Source organism: Staurois parvus, unplaced genomic scaffold (genome assembly GCF_062004578.1).
Source record: "Staurois parvus isolate SC_StPar_1 unplaced genomic scaffold, SC_StPar_1.0 ptg000704l, whole genome shotgun sequence".
NCBI classification, from domain to species: Eukaryota; Metazoa; Chordata; class Amphibia; order Anura; family Ranidae; genus Staurois; species Staurois parvus.
Window position 1 is genome coordinate 7,133,524 of NW_028318500.1, and position 27,024 is coordinate 7,160,547.

Consider the following 27,024-nt stretch of genomic DNA (forward strand, 5'->3'; position numbering starts at 1 on the left):
AAAAGCCTGAGAAGGCAAGAGGGTGGGGGATGGCATAGAGAGTTGAGCCCAATGGGGCTTTGTATGTATAGAGGATATTCGTAGCAGGGGTAGGGAAGAGGTGGATGATCGATAGGGAAAGTGGCTGAGGTCAAACTAAGCAACCCTGGGGATATAGGGAATGGGCTAGGGCTTTTATTTTATGGAGAGCGAGGTGAGCATTAGAAGTGGGGTCCTGCATTATTACAGTTCCAGTGAGATTTGAATTTTGGTGAAGAAATATATCCATTCAGAAATACCAGGTAGACCAGAATTTTGTGTGCACCCTTAGAATAACTGGTCAGATTTTCTATAGTTCTAATGTAATTCATCCTATCCAGTGGTCCACCATTGGGGAAGGTTGTTTCCACAGCGTTGGAATACATGCATGTGCAGTGTTCATCATGTAGATAATAATTGGTCATTTTTAGGTATTAATGAAATGGTGTTATGATAAAGTAGAAATAATGACTCTTTGGGAATCAGAAACTCAGAGAATTTCTGGAAATAGTGTGTACCTTATCCTGGAAGTGTACAGAATAGAACCAAAAGATATAAAGAGAAACTGGAGAGGAGACACATTGCCCACATTGGTCTGAATAACTTGTGAATGTGGAACAGAGTGTTTGAGCAATCCTCTAACACTTGATCTGAAGACTGTATCCCCGATTCTTGATATCTAGTTACTTATGGTTGATTTGAGGGACATAGTAAAGTTTAAATTGCTCCTCAGAGGTTAAGTGCATGTGGAGGCACTGTTCTCATTTGTTTACACAGGAGAGAAGTACCGGGGCAGACCGTCCAGCACCCAGGTCAAGGATCCAAAATTCCCCCCCACTGTTAATACATGCCATAAAATGGGTGCACCACCCTGCATCTATTCTTTGCCTCCTGGCTTCTCTGCACCCAGGACAGCCGGCCCTCCTGACCACTCCTTTTACCGACTCTGTAAGGGAGTGAAAAATTCCTGGCCAACTGGAGGAATTTTTAGCAAAAACATTGTGTTTGCCTGAACCACATATTGTGCATTCTTGCTTGAAAGGTAATAGAGGCTGGTCAAAGGGGAAACCGGGAGCAACTGCAAGAAGTATACAAGCTGTCTCAAATGGGCCAAATCCAGAACGGTCAGTATATTTTGTGCCTATCATGAAATGTAGGGCACGGTATTTATTGGAGCATATTACCAGTGCAAATGCTGGGTCCTGAATGCCCAGAGGGAAATAAAGGGTCCCCATGGTCAGGGTTAGTGGGGGCAATATTACCTCTTCATTGGAGGCAGTCTGAAATACAGGCCAAGAGGGTCAAATTGTTGGATGTTGTTTAATTGTAGGCATTACAAGCACTCTGCACCAAAGAAGTACATTGAGAGGCACTGAAAAGAAAGTTTTTTTTTTTTCCATTCCTGCACTAGTCCACTATCCTGGTAAGGACAGCAGCATGGTATAGTGTATGTCTGTTATCTGCATACCCCTATCTTGTTTGGCTCTGCAGGATATCTTCTGTTTCACTCCAGGCAGCTTGGCCACGTCTTCACTACAGGTTTTATTGTAGACCAGAGTGACTTTATATCGGTCTATACAAAGAATGCTGGACAAAGCATATTAGTGCTGAATAGTGATGCAGGAGGGCATGACTTACTATATTTACAGCAGAGAATATTACCTTTCTACCACAGCTTTGTATATTATTCAGTTTACAAGCCAGATCATTTTGAAAAAAAATAGAAAAGCCTTCTAAAACAGATTAAAAATTCTGCAAACATTATTTGTGCAAAGTTCTTTGAGTGGTCACTTTGTGATGATTATCTTTGTTCATTAAAGTATTTCTTCTCCCCCAAAAGTAATATTTCAGAAATAAGGCTTTGGTGAGTCATTCACACTGTAGTATATTACTGCTGGTATTCCTTCAGTAATTGGTTGGCTATCACCAGTCTCTGTATTTCACTAGTGCCTTCATAGATCTCAGTGATTCGAGCATCTCTGTAGTGACGTTCAGCTGGCATCTCAGTGACATATCCCATCCCTCCAAGGATCTGAATAGCCTAAAAAGATGAGCAGTACAAAAATCAGCAATATGTCAGCTCAGAACATAACTGGCTGCTAAGAAATTAAAACATTATGATGCTCAAACTTTGGAATGATTGAACTGGACGGACTTTATTCTTTTTTCAGCCAGACTAACTATGTAACTATGACCAGGCATAGCTATGGAATATCCTGCAAAAAAGGCAGATCATGCTGTATATGTATGCAAGACCAGACAAGCACGTTATCTAGAGTCTGAAATCTGGATGAATTATACAGGTCTCACAGAAGGGCTTTGTCAACCCTACAGAGAAACTTGCCTGCTGGCATTTAGATGTATAGAGCACAACACCCCTTTCCATGGGCTTTTTATTTATAACTTGCAATTCTATACTGCAAGGAAATGCTGCTTTTTTAGTACCTAATTTTATACAGTGGATCTGCATTTTTCACAGTGCTGCCAGACAAATAATAAAAAGGTACCTGATGGGAAATCAGTGTTGCAGCTTCTGATGCTGCTAGTTTGGCCATTGCTGCCTCCTAGAATAAATACATGAAATAAATTAATGAAAAGAACAAAAGCAAGACATTCAATCACTGGGTTAAGGCTTTGTAGAGGTCAAAGCTCACCTTAGTATAAGGTTTCTTATTATCCTTTAGCATTGTAGCTCTCCACGTGAGGAGTCTGGCACTTTCCAAAGCAAGGGACATGTCCGCCAACTTGAACTTGTTCAAAGGGAAAAAAAAAAAGAAAAAAAAGGAGGGCGTAAGGCAGCTGCATACCTAATTCAACATTATTTTCTATGTAACGCTTCTACCTGTATAGCTTGCAATTTGGTGATAGGTGCTCCAAATGCTATTCTCTTCTCTGCATAATCCACTGCACAGTCAAGAGCTGCCTGAGCAATGCCCAGAGCCTGAGATGCAATGCCAATCCTGCCAGCATCCAAAGTTTGCTAAAGAGAAACAAAAAAAGTAAGAGAAGAAGTGTACACAGAGTTATAAATTGCCAACACCCTGTTGCAGTCACCATGGCAATTTTGAAGCCCATTCCAGGTTTTCCAAGAAGATTCTCATGTGGTATCCGGCAATCTTCAAAGATTAGATTTGCTGTGGAGGAAGCCCTGATCCCCAGCTTATCTTCCTTCTTTCCAAGTGAAAGGCCTGGTGATGGCATCTCAACCAAGAAGGCACTAATACCCTGCAGAATAAAGCAGTGATACTAGTGCTGGCATTCATACAAATATATAAAGAGAGTAGCAGTAACATCTGTACTAAATTGTCCATATCTATCAGACTTGGCCATGACTGTGGATAGTCAAGTCTGCTGCATATTGAGTTACCTAGCTGAGCAGGAGAACCACCAAACTGGCCAAGCTGTGAGGATATGGAGAGTTTATACTGTAGAAACAAATTTGATCTAATGGGAACAAAAAATCAAGTTACACTTACGGTAACGTCTTTTCCAGGAGTCTTTCAGGCCAGCACTCTGAGAGACCTCGGCTCCTCCCCATCTGAGGAAACACTTCCACCTAAAATAAAAAAGCTCCACTCCCCTCTGACCTGTTCTCCAAGCATCCTCCGGTCACCTGGGGAGACACAATGCGAGACAACATAATCGTAATAAGCCATCTTCACATAACAAATATCAACAGTGGGTGGGAAACCGGTGCTGGCCTGAAAGACTCCTGGAAAAGACGTTACCGTAAGTGTAACTTGATTTTTCCCCTACCGTCTTTCAGGCCAGCACTCTGAGAGGATAAGCGAGTACTCACCCCTCGGGCGGGCTAACTGCTTGCAAGACCTTACGACCAAAGTCCTGCTCCTGCACCGAGACCAGGTCCAGTCTGTAATGCTTGGCAAATGTGTCATAGTTGGACCATGTTGCCGCTCTGCAAATCTGCCCTGGGGAAACCCCTGCTAGCTCTGCCTGGGTAGCTGCCACTGCTCGGGTGGAATGCGCTTTGATACCCTCCGGGACCTCCAGGCCCTCCGCCTGATACCCTCCTGCAATCGCCAGCCAGCTGGCCAGCGTCCTTCTAGACGCCTTCTTGCCTCTTCTAGCCCCCTTAAAAAAAACAAAAAGGGATTCGGTGCTTCTGAACTCCCTAGATTTCTCTAGATACTGGAGAACGCACCTTCTTACATCCAAACAATGTAATCTTTCCTGATCTACCCCCACCGGGTCAGGAAAAAACGAGGGAAGGACAATGTCCTGTTCCCTCTGGAAACTCCGAGCCACCTTCGGAATGAAGGACGGGTCCGGTCTGAAAACAATTCTGTCCGAAAAAATACGGAGATAAGGTGTTCTGATCGAGAGGGCCTCCAGCTCACATACCCTCCTCGCCGTGGTAATCACCACCAGAAAAGCCGTCTTAATGGTGAGCTCACTAATCGGGCAGGACTCCAGGGGCTCGAACGGGGCCCTAGTCATCCCCCCCGAGCACCTTGGCCAAATCCCACACCGGAAACGGTCTGGACCTCGGAGGCCTCTGCCTCACCAGAGCTTTGAAAAATCTACTCACCAACGCCTCCCTGGCCAGGGGCATTTCTAGGAACACACTGAGGGCAGATACCTGGCCCTTGAGCGTGCTGACAGACAATCCTTTGTCTGCCCCCGCCTGCAGGAATTCCAACACGGAAACCAAACTATGGGTTGCCACTGATGTCCGGTCACACCAGGCTGTAAAGCAACCCCAGACCCTACCATAAATGGCCTGGGTCTCCTCCTTCCTACTGGCCAGTAATGTCGCCACTACCCTAGGCGAGAACCCTTTCTCTAAGAGGAGCTGCTGCTCAGAAACCAGGCCGTTAACCTTAATCTTCCCACGCTGGGGCAAAGAACCGGCCCATGTGTTAACAAATCCTCTCTCGGCGGCAGCTCCCAGGGTGGACGAGAGGCTAAACTTTTTAGGGTCGCAAACCACGCCCGCCGTGGCCAGAAGGGAGCTATCAGGATTAACGAGGTCCCCTCTGTCCTGAATTTCTTCAGGACCAGGGGGAGCAAAGGAACCGGGGGGAAGGCGTAACAAAGCCGGTAGTCCCACCTCTGACCTAATGCGTCCACCGCTCTGGACCCGTCCCTGCGGGATAGAGAGAAGAAATTTGGGACCTTGTTGTTCCTTCCCGAGGCAAAAAGGTCCATATCCGGGGATCCCCACCTCCGCACAATCTCCTGAAAGACATTGGGGTTCAAGGCCCATTCCGACTCCCTGAGCCGAGTCCTGCTCAGGAAGTCTGCCTTCTGGTTCAGCTCCCCTTTTAAGTGTATTGCAGACAGGGACGCCAAGTTCACCTCTGCCAGGACAACAGTGTCGCCGCTAAGGCTCCGAGGGCCTTGCTCCTTGTCCCTCCCTGCCTGTTTATATAAGCCACTGCCGTGGCATTGTCTGTTAGGACACGCACGTGCTGGCCCGTGACCCACGCTTGGAAGGAGTGCAGAGCCTCCCACACTGCCCTCAATTCCTTCCAATTCGAGGATTCGCCCTTCTGCCCTAAGGACCATTCCCCCTGAGTCACTAAGTCTCCCAGGTGGGCTCCCCAGCCCCTGGAGCTGGCATCCGTAGTGACCTCCTTGGATATCGGAAAGCACCACAACAGCCCCTGAGTTATGCTGGACGATCTCCGCCACCACCATAGAGACCTCTTCACACTGGGGGGAACCAGGACCCTGTGTTCTAGGGAGTGACTCCTCCTGTCCCAAACCCTCAGGACCCACAACTGGAGGGGACGCATATGCAGACCTGCCCACTGAACTGCCGGATTGGACGCTGTCAGTAATCCAAGTACCGACATGGCCTGCCTTATGGATATTGACCTGCTCCCCTGCAGTAATCTGACCCCGGCCTCCAACTTGGTGATTTTCTCCGAAGTCAGGCTGGTCTTTTGGTCTACCGAATTTAGAGCGTAGCCCAAGTAAACCACTTTCTGAGAAGGCACCAGACAGGACTTCTCTAGATTCAAAATCCACCCCAAGCTTTCTAGATGGCCCCTCACTATAACCAGATCTTGCCGTAAGTGAGCCTCTGAATCTGCGAAGAGCAGCAAATCGTCCAGATAGGCCACCACTGAAATCCCCCTTAAGCGAATAGAAATCAGTGCCTCCGACAGAACCTTGGTGAATACTCTTGGCGAGGAGGAAAGGCCGAATGGAAGAGCCCTGAACTGCCAATGTCGAATTCCTTCCTCCCCTCCCACTGCCAACCTGAGGAACCTCTGAGAGGCCTCCGCCACGGGCACGTGTAGGTAGGCGTCCTTCAAGTCTATGGATGCCATGAATGCACCTGGTGGGATTAGGGACCTGATTGTAAAGATGGAGTCCATGCGGAACCTCCGGTAACGCACTGACTTGTTCAGGGGTTTCAGGTTCAAAATCAGCCTGAACGCCCCAGACGGCTTTTGAACCACAAACACATGGGAATAAACCCCCTTCCCTCGTTCCTCTACCGGAACCCTGGAGATGACCCCCTGGGACTCTAGAACCTCCAAAGCACCCACCAGAGCCGCGTCCTTCGTCGGATCCTTTGGACGGGTCGTCACCAGAAATGTCTCGGGTGGCGGCCTTAGAAACTCCAACCGGTAACCCCTCCGGATGATATCCAAAATGAAGGGGCTGGCGACCACGGCTTCCCACTGTAGGAGGAAGGCCGCCAATCTTCCCCCCACAGGAGGAACCAAGTCACCTTGGCTTCTGGGGTTGCTCAGAAGGGCGAAAAATCGCTCCCCCTACCTCTCTGCCCAGTAGACCTACCCTGACCAGGTGGTCGCAGGCTCAGCCTTTTTGCCGGGCTGGCCTTCCGTGTCCCCCCCTCCTGCATTTTCCTCTTGAGGGGGAAGGACTTCTTCCTGTCAGCCGTCCGGTCCAATAATTCCTCCAACCCAGGGCCGAACAGACAGTCTCCTGTGAGGGGGATGCCGCACAACCTAATTTTAGAAGTGATGTCCCCCTGCCACGTTTTTAGCCACAGCGCCCTTCTGGCTGAATTGGTCAGGGCAGCAGACCTGGCCCCCAACCTCACCGACTCTGCGGAAGCGTCCACAATATACCCAACTCCTTGCAAAAGGGTCTCAAAAGAGGACAAGATTTTTTCCTTGGGAGAGTCTGCCACAATATGGGCCTGTAATTGTGTAAGCCAGTATTCTAAGTTTCTGGCTACCACTGTCGTAGCCATGGCCGGCTTCAGGTTGTACAAGGTCGAGTCCCAGGCCTTCCTAAGGAGAGACTCCGCCCTTCTGTCCAATAAGTCTGGTAAGACCCCCATGTCCTCAAACGCCAGGTCAGTTCTCCTGGTCGTTTGGGAAAAGGCCGCGTCTAGCCTAGGGCTTTTGTTCCAGACTGCCTCCGGGTCTTCCGAAAACCGAAACCTCCTTCTCAATGCCTTAGAGAAGAACGGCTTCCTTTCCGGGTCCTGCCACTCTTTCTTAATAGTGTCCACCAAAATGTCATGCACAGGAAATATTCTGTGCTGGTGCTCCTCCAACCCCTGATACATTTGGTCGTGGAGAGATAAGGCCTTAACCTCCTCCTTAATGTCCAGGGTTTCGTATATAGCCCCCAGGAGCTCATCTACCTCCTCTAGGGTCAATTTGTACCGGGAGGGGCCCCTACCTTCCTCCGAGGGACCCTCCCCCGCCGATTCCTCTTCAGACTGGGAATCCCCCACTGGTTCCTCCCCGGTCATAAGGGGTTCCCGACGACTCACAGAAGCTACCTGGGGGGGGGGGGGGAAGTGTAGGTAGTGGGAGGGCAAACCTCTCCATGAGGGACTTGAAGGAGTCGAAGGTGGTAGCCAACTCCTTCACTGACCTGGCTAGGTCCCCCTGTTCCGGCTTCTCCTCCCTCACCAACCCCTGTATACATGGCCCACAAAGAACCTTTCGCCAAGATTCTTTCAAAACTTCCTTACAGGAAGGGCATCTCCGCTTGGGCTCCTGGTACCTAAGTTTAGCTCGGGCCTTGCCCTGAAAGACACAAAAGAAAGGGGGAGGAGGGAAGCCTGAGAAGACCAACACCAATCACCCCCCCCTGCTCCTTCCCGGCAGAGCCTAAGGGCCTGCAACACCGCAGACCCCCTGCCCCACCTTCCCATATCCTAGGGGCCAACAGGTAGGGGAGGCCTCCACTGAGGCACCTTACCTGTGACTGGCTGGTGCTGGCATCTCCTGGTCCCGGTGCCTCCGACATCCCGTACCGGAGGGTGGTCGCCTGGTGCTGGCCTGTCCCCGCAGACCCCCTGCCCCACCTTCCCATATCCTAGGGGCCAACAGGTAGGGGAGGCCTCCACTGAGGCACCTTACCTGTGACTGGCTGGTGCTGGCATCTCCTGGTCCCGGTGCCTCCGACATCCCGTACCGGAGGGTGGTCGCCTGGTGCTGGCCTGTCCCCCAGGCCGCTGTCCACCGCACTGCCTTTTTTGAATTTCGCGCCGCCGTGGTGCGAGGGCCGCGACCGGAAGCGGAAGTCGCAGCCCTGGGCGAAGCCCCGCCCCTTCCGCCGGAAACCGCCGTCTCCCGACGTCCGGCCCGGCAAAGTCCTCAGACCGCCAGCATGGGAAGGAGCGGAACTCCCCCCGATCCTCCCCAGATCTCACCACAGCCACCCCGACGCCCCCCCTCGCCGGAGAGGGTCGGGGGCGAAGCGCAGGTACGTGCCTTGTCCCGTCCCCCGGGATGCACGCCCACTGCCCGCAGCCTGCCCAGGAAGGATATGCAGCCGGACACTCCGGCCTTCACTCCCGGCTGCGTCGGGCCTCTCAGCCGGCTATCCGGCCCTCAGCTCCCCTATCGTCTGCCGCCTTGCGCCTCCTCGTGTCTCCCCACCGGAGGAAACACCTGAACTGAGGTCAAAGGGGAGTGGAGCTTTTTTATTTTAGGTGGAGGTGTTTCCTCAGATGGGGAGGAGCCGAGGTCTCTCAGAGTGCTGGCCTGAAAGACGGTAGGGGAAAATAAGCATAAGAAATAGGCTGTCATTTTAATTTAATGTTTAAAGTTCACTTTCAGGAGTCAAAACGCTAATTATACTTTATATGGTTATTTATTGAAACATTAAAGTAGGGGTGGACAAATGAATGTAGCAGCCAGAAACTAACAGGTACTTTCATGTCTCAGACAACATATGTTTCTATATACAGTACAATAGAAATGCCACAAAAAATTGGACGTCAACATAAATGTCTGCATTGGCTACCTGTTTTTGAAAGAAAATAAATGGGATCCACGGGTAACATGCTATGTACCTCAGTTCACACTAGTGCTGTATTGCAGGTCATGGCACAACAGCCTAATTATTTGAATGGGCCGCTGTGCCTCGCAAAATACAGAGAAAAGGTCCCTGCACCTTTCCTGAAATCACAGCCCAAACTGGGAACCGCATTGCAGTTGTGGTTCCCAGTGCGGGTGTGACTTCTAGTGCTGCGGCATGCCATTAAGTTTAATGGGTGGTTCAGCTGCAGGATAAAGTGCGGGTCCTTCAGCGGCTTCCACCTGCACTAGTGTGGACTGAGCCTTACTGCCCTATGACTTTCTGTAAGTATTAACTTTCATCCCACAAGCTTTATGTGAAGGATTAGCGCTAATTACTATTGGTGGACCAAAATGAAAATTCTGGACGGAAAATTCATCATACAGTTCGAAAACCAAAACGAACAGTTTAAAAAAAAAAAAAAAAATTATATATATATATATATATATATATATATATATATAAAATTGTATTATAGTTGACTTTTTAATTAATATCATGAATATGAAAAAAAGTACAATCCAGAAACGTAAAATAACTTTTATTGAAAGTAACACAAGAATTGGACAGAAAATAAAATTAAATATATAGAATTCAAAAACTTAAAACTTAAATAGAGGTGTTTTTGCATTGAAGTCAGTGGGATGTGATTTTGCACTGAAGTCAATTATCATTATCAGCACCTTTTTTTTTCCTATCTGCAAAACGATGATAACCCTGTTTTCAACCGATATTTTCAGTGGGAGACATATCGGTGTATCACTAATTAAAGTGATTGCTTTAGGTAAAAGGGAGAAAAAAATAAAATAAAATAAATATATATATATATATATATATATATATATATATATATATATATATATATACATATACACACACACACACACACAGGTGTACCTCGGTTTACGAAAGCCTCGGTTAACGTAATTTTCGGCTTACGAATGACTATCCATTGAAAATAATATCTCCATTGAAAATAATATCAAATTTTTTTTCGAAATACGAAGTGTATGTCGGTGCCATTTTTTTAAAAGCAATTGCCGGCTTTTTTCTTCTTCACTATAGCTCACAGAATTAGCTGTCATTTTCCCTGAGCTAAAGGATACTTTGTTTCTTTTATTTTGGGAAACAAACTAAAAGGAAACATTGTTTCTTTTAGGGGAAATAAACTAAAAGGAAACTTTCTTTTAGGTGGGGGGAAAGTGACAGCTGATTCTCTGAGCTATAGTGAAGAAAAAAAAAAAAAAGTTGGTAATTACATTTAAAAACCGGCACTGACCTATAGTGACAGCGACTTTTTTTTTTTTTTTTTTTTTTTTTTACACACACACACACACACACAGTTAGGTTGCTATATATTTGGACACAGGCACAATTTTAGTTTTTTCAGGTATTTACCAAAACAAGCTATAGTTATATAATGGATATGGGCTGAAAGTGCACACTCAGGTTTAATTTGAGGGTATGTGCATCCAAATTGGAGGAAGGGTTCAGGAATTACAGCTTTTAAGAGTAGCCATCCCCCCTTTTCAAGGGACCAAAAGTAATTGGACAGTTGAATCAAAATCTGTTTCATGGCCAGGTGTGGGCTACTCCTTCGTTATTTCTTCATCAATTAAACAGGTAAAAGGTCTGGAGTTGATTGTAATTGTGGTATTTGCATTTGGAATCTATTGCTGTGAACCTACATCATGCGGTCAAAGGAGCTGTCCATGCAAGTGAAACTGGACATTGTAAGGCTTCAGAAATTAAACAAATCCATCAGAGAGATAGCAGCAACATTAGGGGTGGCCAAATCAACAGTTTGGTACATTCTGAGGAAAGAAGAACGCACTGGTGAGCTCAGCAACATAAAAAGGCATGGATGTCCATGGAAGACAACAGTGGTGGAAGATCGCAGAATCCTCTCTATGGTAAAGAAAAACCCATTCACAACATCCAGACAAGCGAAGGACACTCTCCAGGAGGTGGGCATATCATTGTCAAAGTCTACAATCAAGAGAAGACTTCACGAGAGCAAATACAGAGGCTTCACCACAAGGTGCAAACCATTCATAAGTCTGAAGAATAGAAAAGCCAGATTAGACTTTGCCAAAAAACATCTAAAAAAGCCTGACCGATTCTAGAAAAGCATTCTTTGGATGGATGAAACTAAGATTAATCTGTACCAGAATGAAGGGAAGAAAAAAGTGTGGAGAAGGCTTGGAACAGCTCATGATCCAAAGCACACAACGTCATCTGTAAAACATGGTGGAGGCAGTGTGATGGCATGGGCATGCATGGCTTCCAGTGGCACTGGGTCATTGGTGTTTATTGATGATGTGACAGAAGACAGAAGCAGCCGGATGAATTCTGCAGTGTTTAGAGATATACTGTCAGCCCAGATTCAGCCAAATGCAGCAAAGTTGATTGGACGGCGCTTCACAGTACACATGGACAATGATCCAAAACACACTGCAAAAGCAAACAAGGAGCTTTAGAAGGAAAAGAAGTGGAATATTCTGCAATGGCTGAGTCAATCACCTGATCTCAACCCCATTGAGCATGCATTTCACTTGTTGAAGGCAAAACTAAAAGGCAGAAAGACTCACAAAGGACAAATGAAGACAGCTGCAGTTAGAGCCTGGCAAAGGTTCAGAAAGGAGGAAACCCAGTCTTTGGTAATGTCCATGGGTTCCAGACTTCAGGCAGTCATTGCCAGTAAAGGATTCTCAACAAAATATTAAAAATGAACATTTTATTTATGATTATATTCAATTGTCCAATTACTTTTGGTTCCTTGAAAAAGGGGGGACGGCTACTCTTAAGAGCTGTAATTCCTAAACCCTTCCTCCAATTTGGATGTACATACCCTCAAGTTAAACCTGAGAGTGTGCACTTTCAGCCCATATCCATTATATAAATATTGCTTGAATATGTTTTGGTAAATATCTGAAAAAAACTAAAACTGTGCCTGTGTCCAAATATATATGGACCTAACTGTATATACATACCTACACACACACACGTTTTCAAATAAAAAGTCTGCCTCCTTCATAAAGCAGTTGGATGACTTACCTTGTGTTTCAAGGACTTGTCTGTTGTTGCAAAGACAACAGCTGCAGAAGCATCCCATGCATTTGTGATCCAGGATTTAGTCCCATTTAACACCCAGTGATCCCCATCAAGCCTGGCAACTGTGCTTGCTGCTCCAGCATCGCTGCCGTTACCTACAGATAATAACTATGTTAGTAAGCAAGATAGAATACTTGGGGACCTTTGGTGAAACAAAATATTTCTTGTCATTTTATTTATTATTGCATTTTGATTTGATCTCTGTGACAGGAAATTTTCTGGTACACACACTGCTGGCTGACCTCTCCAGTTTCTGTCTGTAGCCTCACTCTTCTTCCTAGCTTGTGTTCCATGGTAAGATTATTAGCAGCACTCACAAAATAATTTTTCTGTGTACTTGTCAGATAAATCATTACAAAGAGGGCATGATCACTACTAACAACATTAATGAGTAACTCCTCAAAACATTCCCCTATAAGTGATCTATGTACATTGCAAGGATTTAAACAAACTTTGCTACAGATCCCTACCTTTTGTTATTCTGAAAAAATAGCTGTGTGTTTGTCTGTGTCCATGTGCAGAGTGAATGTAAATGGGAGTGACTTTCTAATTATCAAACAACTGCGGCACATGCAGGGTTCTAATGAGTAAAGTGGCAGTGTATTACCTTCAGATGTGATTGCACTTTGGGAGCATCCCACCAAAAGTGAAATTTTTGTTGCAGAGCCTACCCAAAATCTGATTTGTATTAGTGCAGACTTATGGAAAAATCAGTATGGAACACCAACCATTGCCTACATTTACTCCCACTATCATGGTTAATAGGAAAGACCAAGGCAGTGCCTAAATATTTGTTTCCTCACAGCATTTTCACATACCCGGTTCACTCAGCGCAAAGCAGCCAATCTTATCTCCATTGCAATATGGAGTAATCCATTTCCTTTTCTGCTCTTCTGTTGCATTTTTCAGAATTGGTCCTAAATAAAGAGACTAAGGGAAATAATAATAATCCTAGTTTATTCTTCTAAGAAATAAGTGTCTGAAACTTAGAAAACAGTTAAAAGTGTTACTAAAGTCTGAATTTTTTTTCACTTAAAATAACAAACATGTTATACTCATATGGATCTACAAAGCATTGTAACCACAACTTTTCCCAGCTGTCCCATATGGAAGAAAAATATATTTGAAATATATTTTAAAAATATTCTTCCCAAATATATTGACATATATTTGAAATGCTACAATTTTGGCCATATTCAATATATTTAAAAAAAAAAAAAAAAAATTATTTATATATATATATATATATATATATATATATATATATATACACACACACATACACATATACATATATATATATATATACACACACACACACACACACACACACACACACACACAGCATGTGTGTCATATATTACAAAATATATGAAAAATATTTTTAATAATACATTTCAAATATACTGTATGTCTTTAAAAATACAAATCTACATTTTTGGAATGCATTTACAAATATTTGTAAAAATATATGTTAAAATTACTTTTTTATATGTTAAAAAAAATCTGAAGAATATATTTTAAAAATACACATTTTTAAAATATGTTCTTCACACGTGATTGGCCTTTTACCACATCACGTGATCAGCTGTGTCCGTAGGACACAGCGATCATGGAGATCGCCGGGTGCGCGCCTGTTCTGGGAAGACATGTGATGTCCTTCCAGAACTAGACAGCCGCGCCGTAGCCATTATTCGGCTATAGTGCAGTTGGCAAGTGGTTAAATGGTGATAGTAATGGCTCAACATGTTTCACGATGATACCGCCTTCTTCAGGAGCTATAAGATTTTTAAATGAAAGGTATAAAATTGCATTGATGAACAAATCAACATCCTATGTAAAATACTTACAACGTACACATATCAGAACAGATGGTAAGAGAACGGATATAATAATTCAAGATACATATATCTGCACACAGGCAATGAAGGGAAGCGTCAATAACAAATCCCACTTTAGAACATTTTCCATATTGGATAAAGTAAGAGGATTATAACCCGTCACTTTTCTGCCATCTGTCTCACTGAGATTTACTTTCACTTTCTGTCCCATAGCCAAAAGTGAAAGGAAATTCTCCAAAGTGAGGGAATCCCTGGTCATCACTATTTATTTATTTCAGGTACTTGTATAGCGCCATCAATTTACACAGCGCTTTACATATATATTGTACATTCACATCAGTCCCTAACCCTCAAGGGCCGTACAATCTAAGGTCCCTAACTTACATTCATACTTACACATACTAGGGCCAATTCAGACAGGAGCCAATTAACCTACCAGCATGTCTTTGGAGTGTGGAAGGAAACCGGAGCACCCGGAGGAAACCCACACAGGCACAGGGAGAACATGCAAACTCCAGGCAGGAGGTGTCGTGGCTGGGATTTGAACCAAGGACCCTAGTACTGCCAGGCGAACTAGTGTCCCCATTTGAAGTGTTCCCCTATATTCCTGTTCTGTTGACAACCCACTTTAGGATTTTATTTCACTCTCAGTAATAAATGTAAACAGGACAAATGAGGACACAGACAATAAAAACCTGACAGGGGTTCTAATCCTCTCCACTCTATCTAAAACTTACAAAAAGGAGAGATTTGCCCTTAGGTATACTTTAAAGTGAATATTAATTATTTATAATATTAACTTTTTTGACCCTGCTCAAATAAATGTATTTTATATTCTCACATTATTGACACTCATGATGACTCCAGTGGATGCACATCCACGGCTGATTTCTTCCACAGCAATTGAATAAGCCAAGTAATCCAAACCTGCACCACCCAACTCCTCTGGGACATCCACAGCCAGCAATCCCATTTGCCCCATTTGTCGGACCTAGAGAATAAAAAAGAGAAGGTTAAAGCCCATTTAACATTGCATATTTTCCTAAGGACCAACAAGCGCCTCCTGACACCCAAGGCAAAAAGAGTACAGTAGGCAAAACACAGGATGCATAGCAATGCATTCACTTAGCACTGCATCGTCATGCCTCAAAATGAAAGCAGACCCATTGTCTGAAATATATAGTGTAACTCACGTCCATTTTAACAGGTCTGATTCCACCAGGAAAAATGAATATGAGGACAAAAGCTACGGGTGCATTTAAAACCAGTCCCTGAGTACGTGAGATTCTTAAATGGGAATTTAATCTTTTAGCACTTCAGTTGTTCTTCGTTAAATAGGTATTAAAACATTTATAACAGGGATTGTATGGTAATTTAATCTACAGTCAAGAAGCTTCAACAATGGGGATATTTAATGCGCAACTCCATGGAATATTAAATTTAAGTAGATAGTGAATTATGTACCTCTCATTGATGTGTGCTGCAATCACCTCCTCCTTACACATCTTGTGCGCCACTCCTTTCAAGTACTAGGGTCCTGTGTGTGCAATTTATATCCTACCATAAGGATCTACAAATTTCCACTGCTTATTTCTGAGGGTGACTGTCCCATAACCGCCCCACTGCAGTTCTACAGCTGGTTACATAAACATGGCAGTTTGGATACATTGTGCACGCCTTGCCTATTACAACACTGCCTCTTGCTACCTATATACTCCTCTCCTTTGATGCCAGACCTCCCTCATATTCCTGATGAGGTTTGGGAACTACCCATTGGATACTCAAACGTGCCCACTATGTCAATCCCTTCTCATGTGTTCATGGTGAATGCAGTCTTAATGTGTGAGGAGGAAGCCATTGGAACTGATGTGCGTCTGGGCACAGAACCTTCCCACGTCGGCTTGGGAACTGGCCATTGGATACTCAAACGTGCCCACTACTTCAATCCCTTCTCATGTGTACATGATGAATGTAATCTTAATGTGTGAGGAGGAAGCCATTGGAACTGATTTGCGTCTGGGCACAGAACCTCCCCACGCCGGAGAAAATGCAACAGGCGCATCAATATGACATCCCAATACTGGTACAAAACAAAAAACAGTGAATAACATTCTTCAATTCTTGTGATAATAGTTCATGAATGTCCCAATCCAATCTGCGTGATTCCAATGTATATATCCCACCACCTTTCCTCCGATGCACTCACCTCAAGATTTGGACCTAAAAACTTATGTTATCAGGTCTGTATGAGCGTTTCCCCCCCAAGGAGGAGCTGGGTGACGCTGACCCCGCAGGGGAGTTGGATCGTGGCTGCACAGTACACTTTTAAAGTAGCTTTTACTATTTAAGTGGTCTTGCATGCCAAGACCACTTACTGGTAATCTCACATATATATTCTTATTATTATAGCCAAATGTACCACCCTAACTCCTCCCACAGTTTTTACACTACATAGACAATAATATACCGAAAAGTGCGGATTGTTCCCGATTGGTGTGCTATTACTATGTGGAACATTTCGCCGAATGGTTCACGAAATATCAGCGTTTTTGTGGTGAAATTGGTCCCATAGGAATGAATGGCGGAATGTTCAAAACTAGAGTGGGAGCTGACAAAAGCTAGAGTGTGAGCTGAAAAATCAGGACATGATTTCTAAACTGCCATTACTCCCTCATTTTCAAGCCCACCTACACTATTTTATATCAAAACGTTCAGCTATCCCTGCTGCCACTAAAAATGTCCATGGCTAAGCCATAGTCCTGATAGTTTTCACAATATGATCATTTGTTTGCAACTCACGCTGCCCATTGACATTCATTGAGACTCCACTCTAGCCACCACAAATTTGAAGGGCAATTTCTAATCTGCAACTGTGCCTTTATTTTTGTTTCAGAGACATACTATGCATCAAAATGTAGGTCTGGGTCTTGTGATTCTCACACTGTAGGATTTATAGTTTTTAAAACTACGACCATTTGAAGACGACAGTGAAGTGAGCAATTTGGAGCAGTTTGTTTTTAACCGCTCTTCTCTGCCCTATTTGAAATCTAATTTTGAATTCGTGACAGTTTGGCCGGCTTCTGGTTAAAGGTTTGGAAATAAGTTTTCTACAGTAGAGAGTATATGAGGTGATAATGCTGCTAATGTTTTTATAAATGTATGTTTTAATGTAACTGTGAAGCACTTTGGGCAACAACATTGCAATTAAATGTGCTATATAAATAATTAAAAGTTGAAATGCATTTCTCACTCTATCAAGCTTGCCATGTGCACTTTTTAAATTTGATCAATTGTTTAGTGCAATGTTTACTATCTTTACTCACTCCAGTTACTCTGCCCAGTCCAACCTTTTCACAGTTACTCAAGCCACTCCACCCAGTTACTCCACCCACTCCAGTTGTAGACTACTGGTGGAGGAAAGAACACTTCACACAATTTCCCCAGAAATTGTAGCTTTTCTAGTTTATGTTGTAAGTGCAATACTTTAAATAAATACTTGAAATACTACACTATGAGAGGCCACTCTATGTTTGTTTGAGCATATTGGCAGCAAAGAAGGAAGAGGCCTGGGGCCTCTTAAAGGGATACTCACTAAGCGTAAGTGAGGAAAAGATGATCTCCAAGGCTATGTGGGAAGGGAGCCGATGTTATACATACATCCCCTGAGGGGAAACCGCCCATACAAACCTAATACCAAATTTCTAGGTCCACATTTTCAGGCGAGTGCATTGGAGGAAAGGTGGTGGGATCCACTTTACATGTTGGTGTAAAATTTGTATTATTGAGCACTGAGTGGAGGAAGATACAGTGGGGCATAAAAGTATTTAGTCAGCCACCAATTGTGCAAGTTCTCCCACTTAAAAAGATGAGAGAGGCCTGTATTTGGCATCATAGGTAGACCTCAACTATGAGAGACAAAATGAGAAAAAAAAAATCCAGACAATCACATTGGCTGATTTGGAAAGAATTTATTTGCAAATTATGGTGGAAAATAAGTATTTGGTCAATATCGAAAGTTCATCTCAATACTTTGTTATATATCCTTTGTTGGCAATGACAGAGGTTAGTCGTTTCCTGTAAGTCTTCACAAGGTTGGCACACACTGTTGCTGGTATGTTGGCCCATTCCTCCATGCAGATCTCCTCTAGAGCAGTGATGTTTTGGTGCTGTCGCTGAGCAACACGGACTTTCAGCTCCCTCCAAAGGTTTTCTATGGGGTTGAGATCTGCAGACTGACTAGGCCACTCCAGGACCTTGAAATGCTTCTTACGAAGCCACTCCTTCGTTGCCTGGGCAGTATGTTTGGGATCATTGTCATGTTGGAAGACCCAGCCATGTTTCATCTTCAATGCCCTTGCTGATGGAAGGAGGTTTGCACTCAAAATCTCACGATACATGGCCCCATTCATTCTGTCCTGTACATGGATCAGTCGTCCTGGTCCCTTTGTGGAGAAACAGCCCCAAAGCATGATGTTGCTACCCCCATGCTTCACAGTAGGTATGGTGTTCTTTGGATACAACTCAGCATTCTCTCTCCTCCAAACACGACGAGTTGTGTTTCTACCAAACAGTTCTATTTTGGTTTCATTTGACCATATGACATTCTCCCAATCCTCTTCTGGATCATCCAAATGCTCACTAGCAAACTTCAGACGGGCCTGGACATGTACTGGCTTAAGCAGGGGGATACGTCTGGCACTGCAGGATCTGAGTCCCTGGCGGCGTAGTGTGTTACTGATGGTAGCCTTTGTTATGTTGGTCCCAGCTCTCTGCAGGTCATTCACTAGGTCCCCCTGTGTGGTCCTGGGATTTTTTCTCACCGTTTTTGTGATCATTTTGACCCCACGGGGTGAGATCTTGCGTGGAGCCCCAGATCGAGGGAGGTTATCAGTGGTCTTGTATGTCTTCCATTTTCTAATTATTGCTCCCACAGTTGATTTGTTCACACCAAGCTGCTTGCCTATTGCAAATTCAGTCTTCCCAGCCTGGTGCAGGTCTACAATTTTGTTTCTTCACCATAGTGGCATTTGGAGTGTGACTGTTTGAGGTTGTGGACAGGTGTCTTTTATACTGATAACAAGTTCAAACAGGTGCCAATGATACAGGTAATGAGTGCAGGACAGAGGAGCCTCTTAACCACTTCCCGTCTGGCCGTTGTATATAAACGGCCGGACGGTGGCACTGCAGGGTCGGGTGGCCGTCTATAAACGGCCTCCCCGCACCCTGCTTGTGCGTGCTCCCTGGGAGCGCGCAGCACCGCGATCCGGTGCCCGCTGTGTCCTCCGGACACAGTGAAACACCGATCGTCGGACGGGACCTCTGTACGAGGTCCCGATCATGTGATCACTGATTGGCCAATCAGTGATCACATGCAAAGTAGTAAGCAAGATATCACTTGTGACATCATTGCTTACTACGTGTGAAATCTGTGAATGATCACAGAGGTCACATGGTACAAGGCTATTCACAAAAGCCTTGTACCATGTGACAAGCTGTGACCAATCACAGTTCACTCAGTACTTCTCAATGAGTGCAAGAATGCACACAGAGAGAAAGAGAAATGATTGCTTTTACATCCTATATGGGTGTAAAAGCAATCAGTGTAAAAAAAAAAATCTTCATCACCCCTCACAAGTAGTACAGTGTCACCATGGTGACACTGTACTGCTAGGGTGACAGTATGTAAAAAAAAAATAAATAAAAATAAAAAATATAAAAAAATAAAATAAAAATGTAAAAAAAAATGTTTAAAAATTATCATTTTTGCTTATAAACTAATTTGGATTTTTTTTTTTTTACTAAAAAGATAACGGAATAAATTTTGGCTAAGATTTATGATGAAATATTATTTATTTGCAAAATTTTATAAAAAAAACACTTTTCAAAATTTTTGGACATTTCATTTACATAGCAAAAAAAATACAAATCCCAGTGGTGAATAAATACCACCAAAATAAAGCTTTATCTGTCTCAAAAAAATGGTAAAAAATTCATTTGGGTACAGTGTTGCATGACTGCGCAATTGTCATTCAAAGTGTGATAGCGCTAAAAGCTGAAAATTGCCCTGGTCAGGAAGGGGGTAAAAGTGTCCGGTCTGGAAGTGGTTAAAGAAGAAGGTACAGGTCTGTGAGTGCCAGAAATCTTGCTTGTTTGTAGGTGACCAAATACTTATTTTCCACCATAATTTACAAATAAATTCTTTCCAAATCGGCCAATGTGATTGTCTGGATTTGTTTTCTCATTTTGTCTCTCATAGTTGAGGTCTACCTATGATGCCAATTACAGGCCTCTCTCATCTTTTTAAGTGGGAGAACTTGCACAATTGGTGGCTGACTAAACACTTTTTTGCCCCACTGTATAGGTAGGAATCACGCATTTTGGATTGGGACATTTATGAACTATTATCACAAGAATTGATTCTCTATTCACTTTTTTTGTTTTATATTGTTATCCACAGACTATTGATGTTTGGTTATATACATATATAATACACCTGAACAATCCAGCGCTTGCCAAAATAGTGCAAATGTTTCCAAAACCAAATAATCCAATAAAAAAAGCTCAAAATAATAATACAATTTAAAGTGCATCAAAAAATCAACCTAGTTGTTTCTTACAAACCAAAAACACTGGCTAACCTCGGTGCTAGCTGATAGAATCAATGTTTGAACACATTTGTCATCGGTCGCCATTCTCCTCCAAACTTACATCTACTCTCTATTCACAACTGAATAACCTCCAAAATCCTAATATCCACACTTATGTTTCCAGATGGGAAAGTAACCTTAAAAGCACTAAGGACTAGGGTAGCTAGTCACAAATTTGGATCACACTGACTTCCTGTCCAATTAACATTCTCACTAATGAATCGGCCTTTAAAACTGTCACAAGGTGGTACCTGGTCCCATCCCGTTTGGCACACCTTCACTCACCTGCTCCCGACATCTGTTTCAGGGGTTGCTTTGCTTTGGGAGACATCCTCCACATATGGTGGACATGCCCTATGCTCTCCCAGTTCTAGACAAAAGTCCTTAAACTTTTACAATCATTATTAACCTACCCCATCCCCAGAGATACGTGGCATGTCCTGTTGCATTTGAAGCTTCCAGTCCTCACCAAATATCAATTCAAACTGGCTGCTTATGTACTACTGGTGGCAAAACAAACAATAGCAAAAGCTTTGAAACAACAGTTTCTACCCTTTACAGAAGTTCGCCACCGATTAAGACTTCTTTTTTATTAATGAGAAGCTTTCCAGTATCCTTCGTAAAATATGGACCCTGTGGATCCAATATGCCCACCCTTCTATATCAACAGCCACTTACACATCAGTATGAACGCTGAGACTCTGGTACAGGCACATTGCTTTCATCTTCTGTTATTCATATTGGTTCTCTGCTGAAGTATATTTAATGCACCTTTTAACATACTGAACGTTTTGTTGTTAAAATGTTTCTATTCAATGTACGATCGACTGCTTTTGACTTGTAAATTGTCGACCTTATGCTCTTATCTATAAAGCTGGCACAAGCAGTATTCTTGAAAACTCTTCAATAAAAATGTATTGAAAGTGAAAAAATCAACCTAGTTGCTGCAAAATGTATTCACGACATGGTGTAGTGATGTCAGGAAGTACGGGATCGGCCATTTTACCTACTGGAAGCCAGACAGACATTTCTCTCTAAGGGGGTAATCTTTGTTATGATTGAATAGGCGATAATTCTTTGGGCACTGTGAGTACATTTTGAGCATCCTTTGTTTTTAATGGGCTACTGCACTGAGATATTTCCATTCTGTCCCCTAATCATATAATAGGACCAACCGAATGATCTACTTGTGATCGTGAGATAAAAGTTGTTATCCATATGATTTTTGAAAAGGAGGTCTCTGAGACAATTTATATTGGGTCATTGCGTGGAGGTAGGCAGCAGCATTGAGCACAGAGTGGTGGTCATTGGGAGCACTATTTGTGTTTATGTATGAGGATACTGCACTGCTGACACTTTATTGGAGCATGGGAATATATGGTTTCTATCCTTTTAAGACGATGAGGACTTTATGAACACTTATCATTCATATTTATCTTTAACGTATGTATTTTGCACTGTTAGTGTTCTGCATTTTTGATGTTATTCACTATACAGTAGCTGATATATTATTGTATACATATATGTCTGATTTTATATGGTATAAGTGGGTTAAACAGCTGGCTGCTAAGGTGCAGGCACTTGCAATTACACCACAATCAAGGATGAGGAAGTCAGTATGCCTGTAACTATTGACTTGTGCACTTACTTTTGTCTTTTATTTAATAGCACCTCTTAAATAATGACCATGACTTGGCCTGAAATAAACAACTTATGAACAGGTTCTAGCTACCTGGTGACCACACAGAGATCTGGTGCTCTAAAAGGGGCTCCCGTTGTCACCTCAAATTTCACAAACTTCAGTTCCCACAAGGTTTTCCAAATTCAAGTCTCCTATGGTTAGATAGGCAGTATGTATCTGATCATTTTGCCCCTCATAATTTAATTGGCAACTGAAATGTTACCCTATCACTGATCCAAAAGGTTGCGAGGGTCAATGACGATGTCAATGCCACAAAGAGGTGGCACTGAAGCAACTGCCGAGTTTCTCCAGTGGTTTTGAATATTCGAGTTGCTGTGAATTCTAATGGAAAACAGGAGACATTTGCTCAAGTAAGGTATTTAAGATGAGCCAATAAAAAAAAAGTGTGGGAGTTGCTGCTTCATAAATATTTGTTTTTACCGTAACAGGTACACGCTTCAGGGCTGTCATTCGGATCCTGGCTTTAAGCCCTGGATCACACTGGTGTGATTAGTCATGTGATTTAACAATTCCACATTACAAGACAAGTTGCACCTTATTACCAGCAATTGAACCACTCATGTCGCAGCGATTATGAAAAAGGCTCCTGCACTGCTTTTTGCCGATTTAGGTGTCCGTTTAGGAAACATAGAATAGCTGTGATTCCGAGGATAGCAGCTATTCTCAGGTCATTCACATGTTTATGACACTCAGGAGATCAGCGGAGAACAAGTTCAGCCCTTCATCGGAGATTGGTGTTCTCCCTCCAGATTCTCCAGCCCAGAGCTGGAGAATCGGAGGGACTGCAAACTAAGCAGCGATAATTTACCTCTGTTTAGTAAACTGATCTTTTACTGTAATCTCACGAGATTATAGTAAAATCAGCCGTTTTCCAGCGTTTGTAGACCGTTTTCCAGCGTTTGTAGAGCGTTCTCCCTTCGTTTGGAGAACTGATCTACACCGCTTCATAAAAGGCATTCACAGGAGATATGTGCTCACCGAGAATGCCGTAGAACTGAGCAGGGATCTATTACCGCTGCTTCATAAATGGACACCTTAATTGCAACTTGCATAGACTTCTGTTATATGACGCCACAAGCTGCAATTAAATTAGCAGTGAAAATCGCACAGATATGCGGCTTTGAAATTGCGCTGAAGTACCAGGAAGCTGCCACCTGTATAGGCCAATCATCTGCAGCCGCGGTATTCCCTGCCCCACATGTACACAAGAAGCAAATATATGTGCAACTGTGAGGCGGGGAATGCCCCAGCCACAGATGACTGCACCGTACAAGTGACAGCTTCCTGGAGGGCTCACACATGTGGATTTAGAGCCTAGTCCAAACACGGCCAAGCTCACCGCTACCGATATCTTCCGTTGACTTTTTTGTGTTGGGTAATGGTGAAAGGATCATCTACAGCCTTAATTTTGCCGATTGATCAACAATGTAGGTAAAGCTACACGAGGCACAAAAACACTTTAAAGTTATATTTTTCACTTATACCTACCTACAGGTAATCTTCTTCTGCTATACAGGATCTGTTTTTACATTCATTGGCATTTTATTATTCATACTGTCGTTCTATCTAACCTGTTTTGCTAATATCTCCCATGTGGTGGCTTAACGTGTGTGTGGATGATAATCAGATGATATTGTTCTAATTGTAGTAATATATGGGCACATACCATTTAGATACAGGTTGTTATATATTGCTAGCATTTAGTTTATATGGAGAAGGGGAGGTCGGGTTGGTTTGCTTGGGATCAAGTGGGGATTTTGTGTTATTTTGGGATCATGTCGGCAAGGGAATAGGAGAGGGTCGGGGATATGGACATGGTGTTGTGACTTTTTAACTTTTTTTGGGGGGGGGGGGGGGTTATTATGATTTTTTTCATGATTTGTTATAATTTGATAGGATTTTTCTATATTTCACATTTAATACATTTTTGATTCAGTAGCTTCTAGTTGGTGTCTTTTTCCACGTCTTCTTTGGTTTGGATGAGATTTTTCTGTGACGACACCCACCATGATTGTTGTGCATAGAATTATGCACATAGGGTTAGCACCAGAATCAATTTTGTGGGCTCTACAGCTAAGCCTATAATAAGTCTTACTTGTAGGTCCAGCAAATACTGTATCTCCTAAACTTACACTGTTTAGGGAATATGGACATTCACAGGAGCTGATTAAGTCACTGTGCATGCGCAGTGTGCTCTGCATTCAGGGCACACCAAGCGTGTCTTCAATGCAGAGAGTGCTGTGCCGCAATTGTGACACCATCATGGCGCCTAGACATTCAAATGACTGGACAGCGCAAACCCGTAAGGAAGACTGGGTGAAGTTGGAAGTCCCTGGAGTGGAGACTGCCAGAAGGCTCTCCTTGACAGGTTAGGCCTGCTATATGTTCAAACATGATCCATACTAGCACATTATGGCATGACACTGCAGGGGCCCATTTACTCAAACTTTGTTAGCAAAGTTTACTATGTCTTTAAAGAATACGTAAACCCAACATTTTGTATTCCAGATATGTGCCTGCTGTATCATTTACTTGTATGAAACTGTATCCTGTTCTCTTTGTATTGCTTCCTGTGTGTGAAATCCCTGGTGATCCTGCCTGTCCCTCCGCTTTCCTATTTAAAACTGACCACACTAGGCAGGAATGCACAGCATGGTCAGTTCTCTAGCTGTGCTGGGAACTTAGCCTGCTTTCCTCCAATGATTAGCCTTGTGCCAACCCCCTCCCATGCACACAGCCATTCACTGGGAAGACCAGCGTCCTGATTCTCCTCCCCCAGCTCTTATGCGGCTGAGAATGTGATAATTTCTAAAGAAGGGGAAAAGGTATTTCTAACATTTATTTTTCGATCTATACACAAATGTTTTGCCTTTCATTTCTATTTTAAATGGAATGAGTGGTTTAACAAGGTAAGGGTTTGCAATCACTTTAACGTGTTACTAAACCCACAACAGTAAAATCAGTCTGAATATGCAGTAAAGCATGCTTGTTATACTCACTGTGGAACCTAAGGAGCTAATCTTCTACATTGTGTAAAAATGTTGTTTGATCCTGACTTCCTGATCCTCCCCTTCTTCCAGTGTCCCCCTCTTATCTCCTGATAGGACAGAGGTTTGGTGACACTCTCCACATGCTCAGTTTGGTGTGCATTGCTAGAAAGGTTTTTTTTCTTCTTCGGAGATTGCATGTGATCAGCACAGGGCCAATCAGCACTGTCCCGACAGAGATCAGGGGTCCTGCATTCTCCTAGAGCAAAATGAAAACTCCTCCTACAAGCTTTAACATGTGCTCTGCAGGACACTGATAGAAGTCACAAGACTGCTATATACTGCTGATGGGAAAAGGTAATTAGCAGTTCATATTTACTAAAATAATTGCACTTCCATGTTGTGTGTACTGTGGGAGACCAGATATAGTGAATGCAGGGTCCTGGGTTTAGTAACACTTTAACCCTGAAGAATTAGGAGTGGGTAGAAGGTCATGGTGACTGGCTCTCCTGGTAATCTAACAAGCCTGCAGTGATGACAGAACACATTGTAACAAGGAGGCCAGCACTTGGTCTGTGACTAGGTGAAAGGGCACAGAGTGGGGGGAGGGGCAGCGCTGACATTGCCAGGCCTCCAGCACACCTGATCCCCGGGGTAGCGGTGCTCTCTGTCCAGCTGGGCGGCTATAGGCTGCAGCTCCCTCTGGGCAAACTCCCGGCATGTCTCCCGCAGCATGCGGTGTGTATCGGGCAGCTCGGCGCTCTGGTAGACAGTGTGCAGGCAGCGGGCGGCTGTGGGAACATAGAACACACAGGTCAGCCGGGCTCCGGCGGTCAGCACAAGGTCACAGGCCTCCCTCCATGCTCACCTGAATGAAGCGGCCGCCAAGCACGACCTACAATCATTACCCCACGGATCATAGCTACTGCACTCTATCCCTACACACCGGGAGGACGGCCACTCCGGATGACGTCTGCTCCTTAGTCCGCCTACAGATGACGTTCCGGAGTAGCCCCGCCCCATACACAGGCGTACAGCGTGTATCACGTACCAGTTGTAAACAAATTGCACGTGTTTTCCTGCTGGGCTCCGCCTACTTCATAAATCTGCTGGAATATTTCTGCTCAGCAGCAGTTTATTCAGTAATAAATCGCCTACAGCAATTACCGGGCGTATACAAAAAAAGGGAAATGCTGCCTGATAGGTAGAAGCACGGTGGGCATGGTGAACCTATTTGCCCTCCTGAGGATTTACTCCCCTTCCTGACCAGGCCATTTTTTGTGCTACAGCGCTGTGTTACTTTAACTGACACTTGAGCGGTCATGCAACACTACACCCAAATGAAAGTTATGTCCTTTTCCCCACAAATAGAGCTTTCTTACAGTGGTAATTGATTGCCTTTGTGGTTTTAATTTTTTTCTATAAACAAAAAAGGCCAAAAATTAAAAAAA

General features: G+C 43.8%; 1 protein-coding gene across 1 annotated transcript; it reads right to left on the minus strand.

The window, feature by feature from the left end:
• Nucleotides 1-1,324: 1,324 nt before the first annotated feature.
• ACADS (acyl-CoA dehydrogenase short chain) lies at nucleotides 1,325-26,581 on the minus strand. The gene is made up of 10 exons (XM_089653283.1): nucleotides 26,442-26,581; nucleotides 26,216-26,364; nucleotides 15,079-15,228; nucleotides 13,215-13,326; nucleotides 12,340-12,491; nucleotides 3,073-3,243; nucleotides 2,861-2,998; nucleotides 2,673-2,768; nucleotides 2,526-2,582; nucleotides 1,325-2,059 (listed from the first exon to the last, which is right to left on the minus strand). The coding sequence occupies exons 1-10, from the start codon at nucleotides 26,491-26,493 to the stop codon at nucleotides 1,907-1,909; spliced, it is 1,230 nt and encodes a 409-aa protein (XP_089509409.1). The 5' UTR covers nucleotides 26,494-26,581; the 3' UTR covers nucleotides 1,325-1,906.
• Between the last annotated feature and the right edge of the window lie 443 nt (nucleotides 26,582-27,024).

Excerpts from the sequence above, each read along its gene's own strand:
- ACADS (XM_089653283.1), bottom strand. The coding sequence starts at position 26,493 with ATGATCCGTGGGGTAATGATTGTAGGTCGTGCTTGGCGGCCGCTTCAT. Across the intron at positions 13,327-15,078 it reads TCATCATGAGTGTCAATAAT|TCTCTTTATTTAGGACCAAT; the intron begins GTGAGAATATAA and ends TATTTCCCTTAG. Across the intron at positions 2,769-2,860 it reads CCAAATTGCAAGCTATACAG|TTCAAGTTGGCGGACATGTC; the intron begins GTAGAAGCGTTA and ends CCTTTGAACAAG.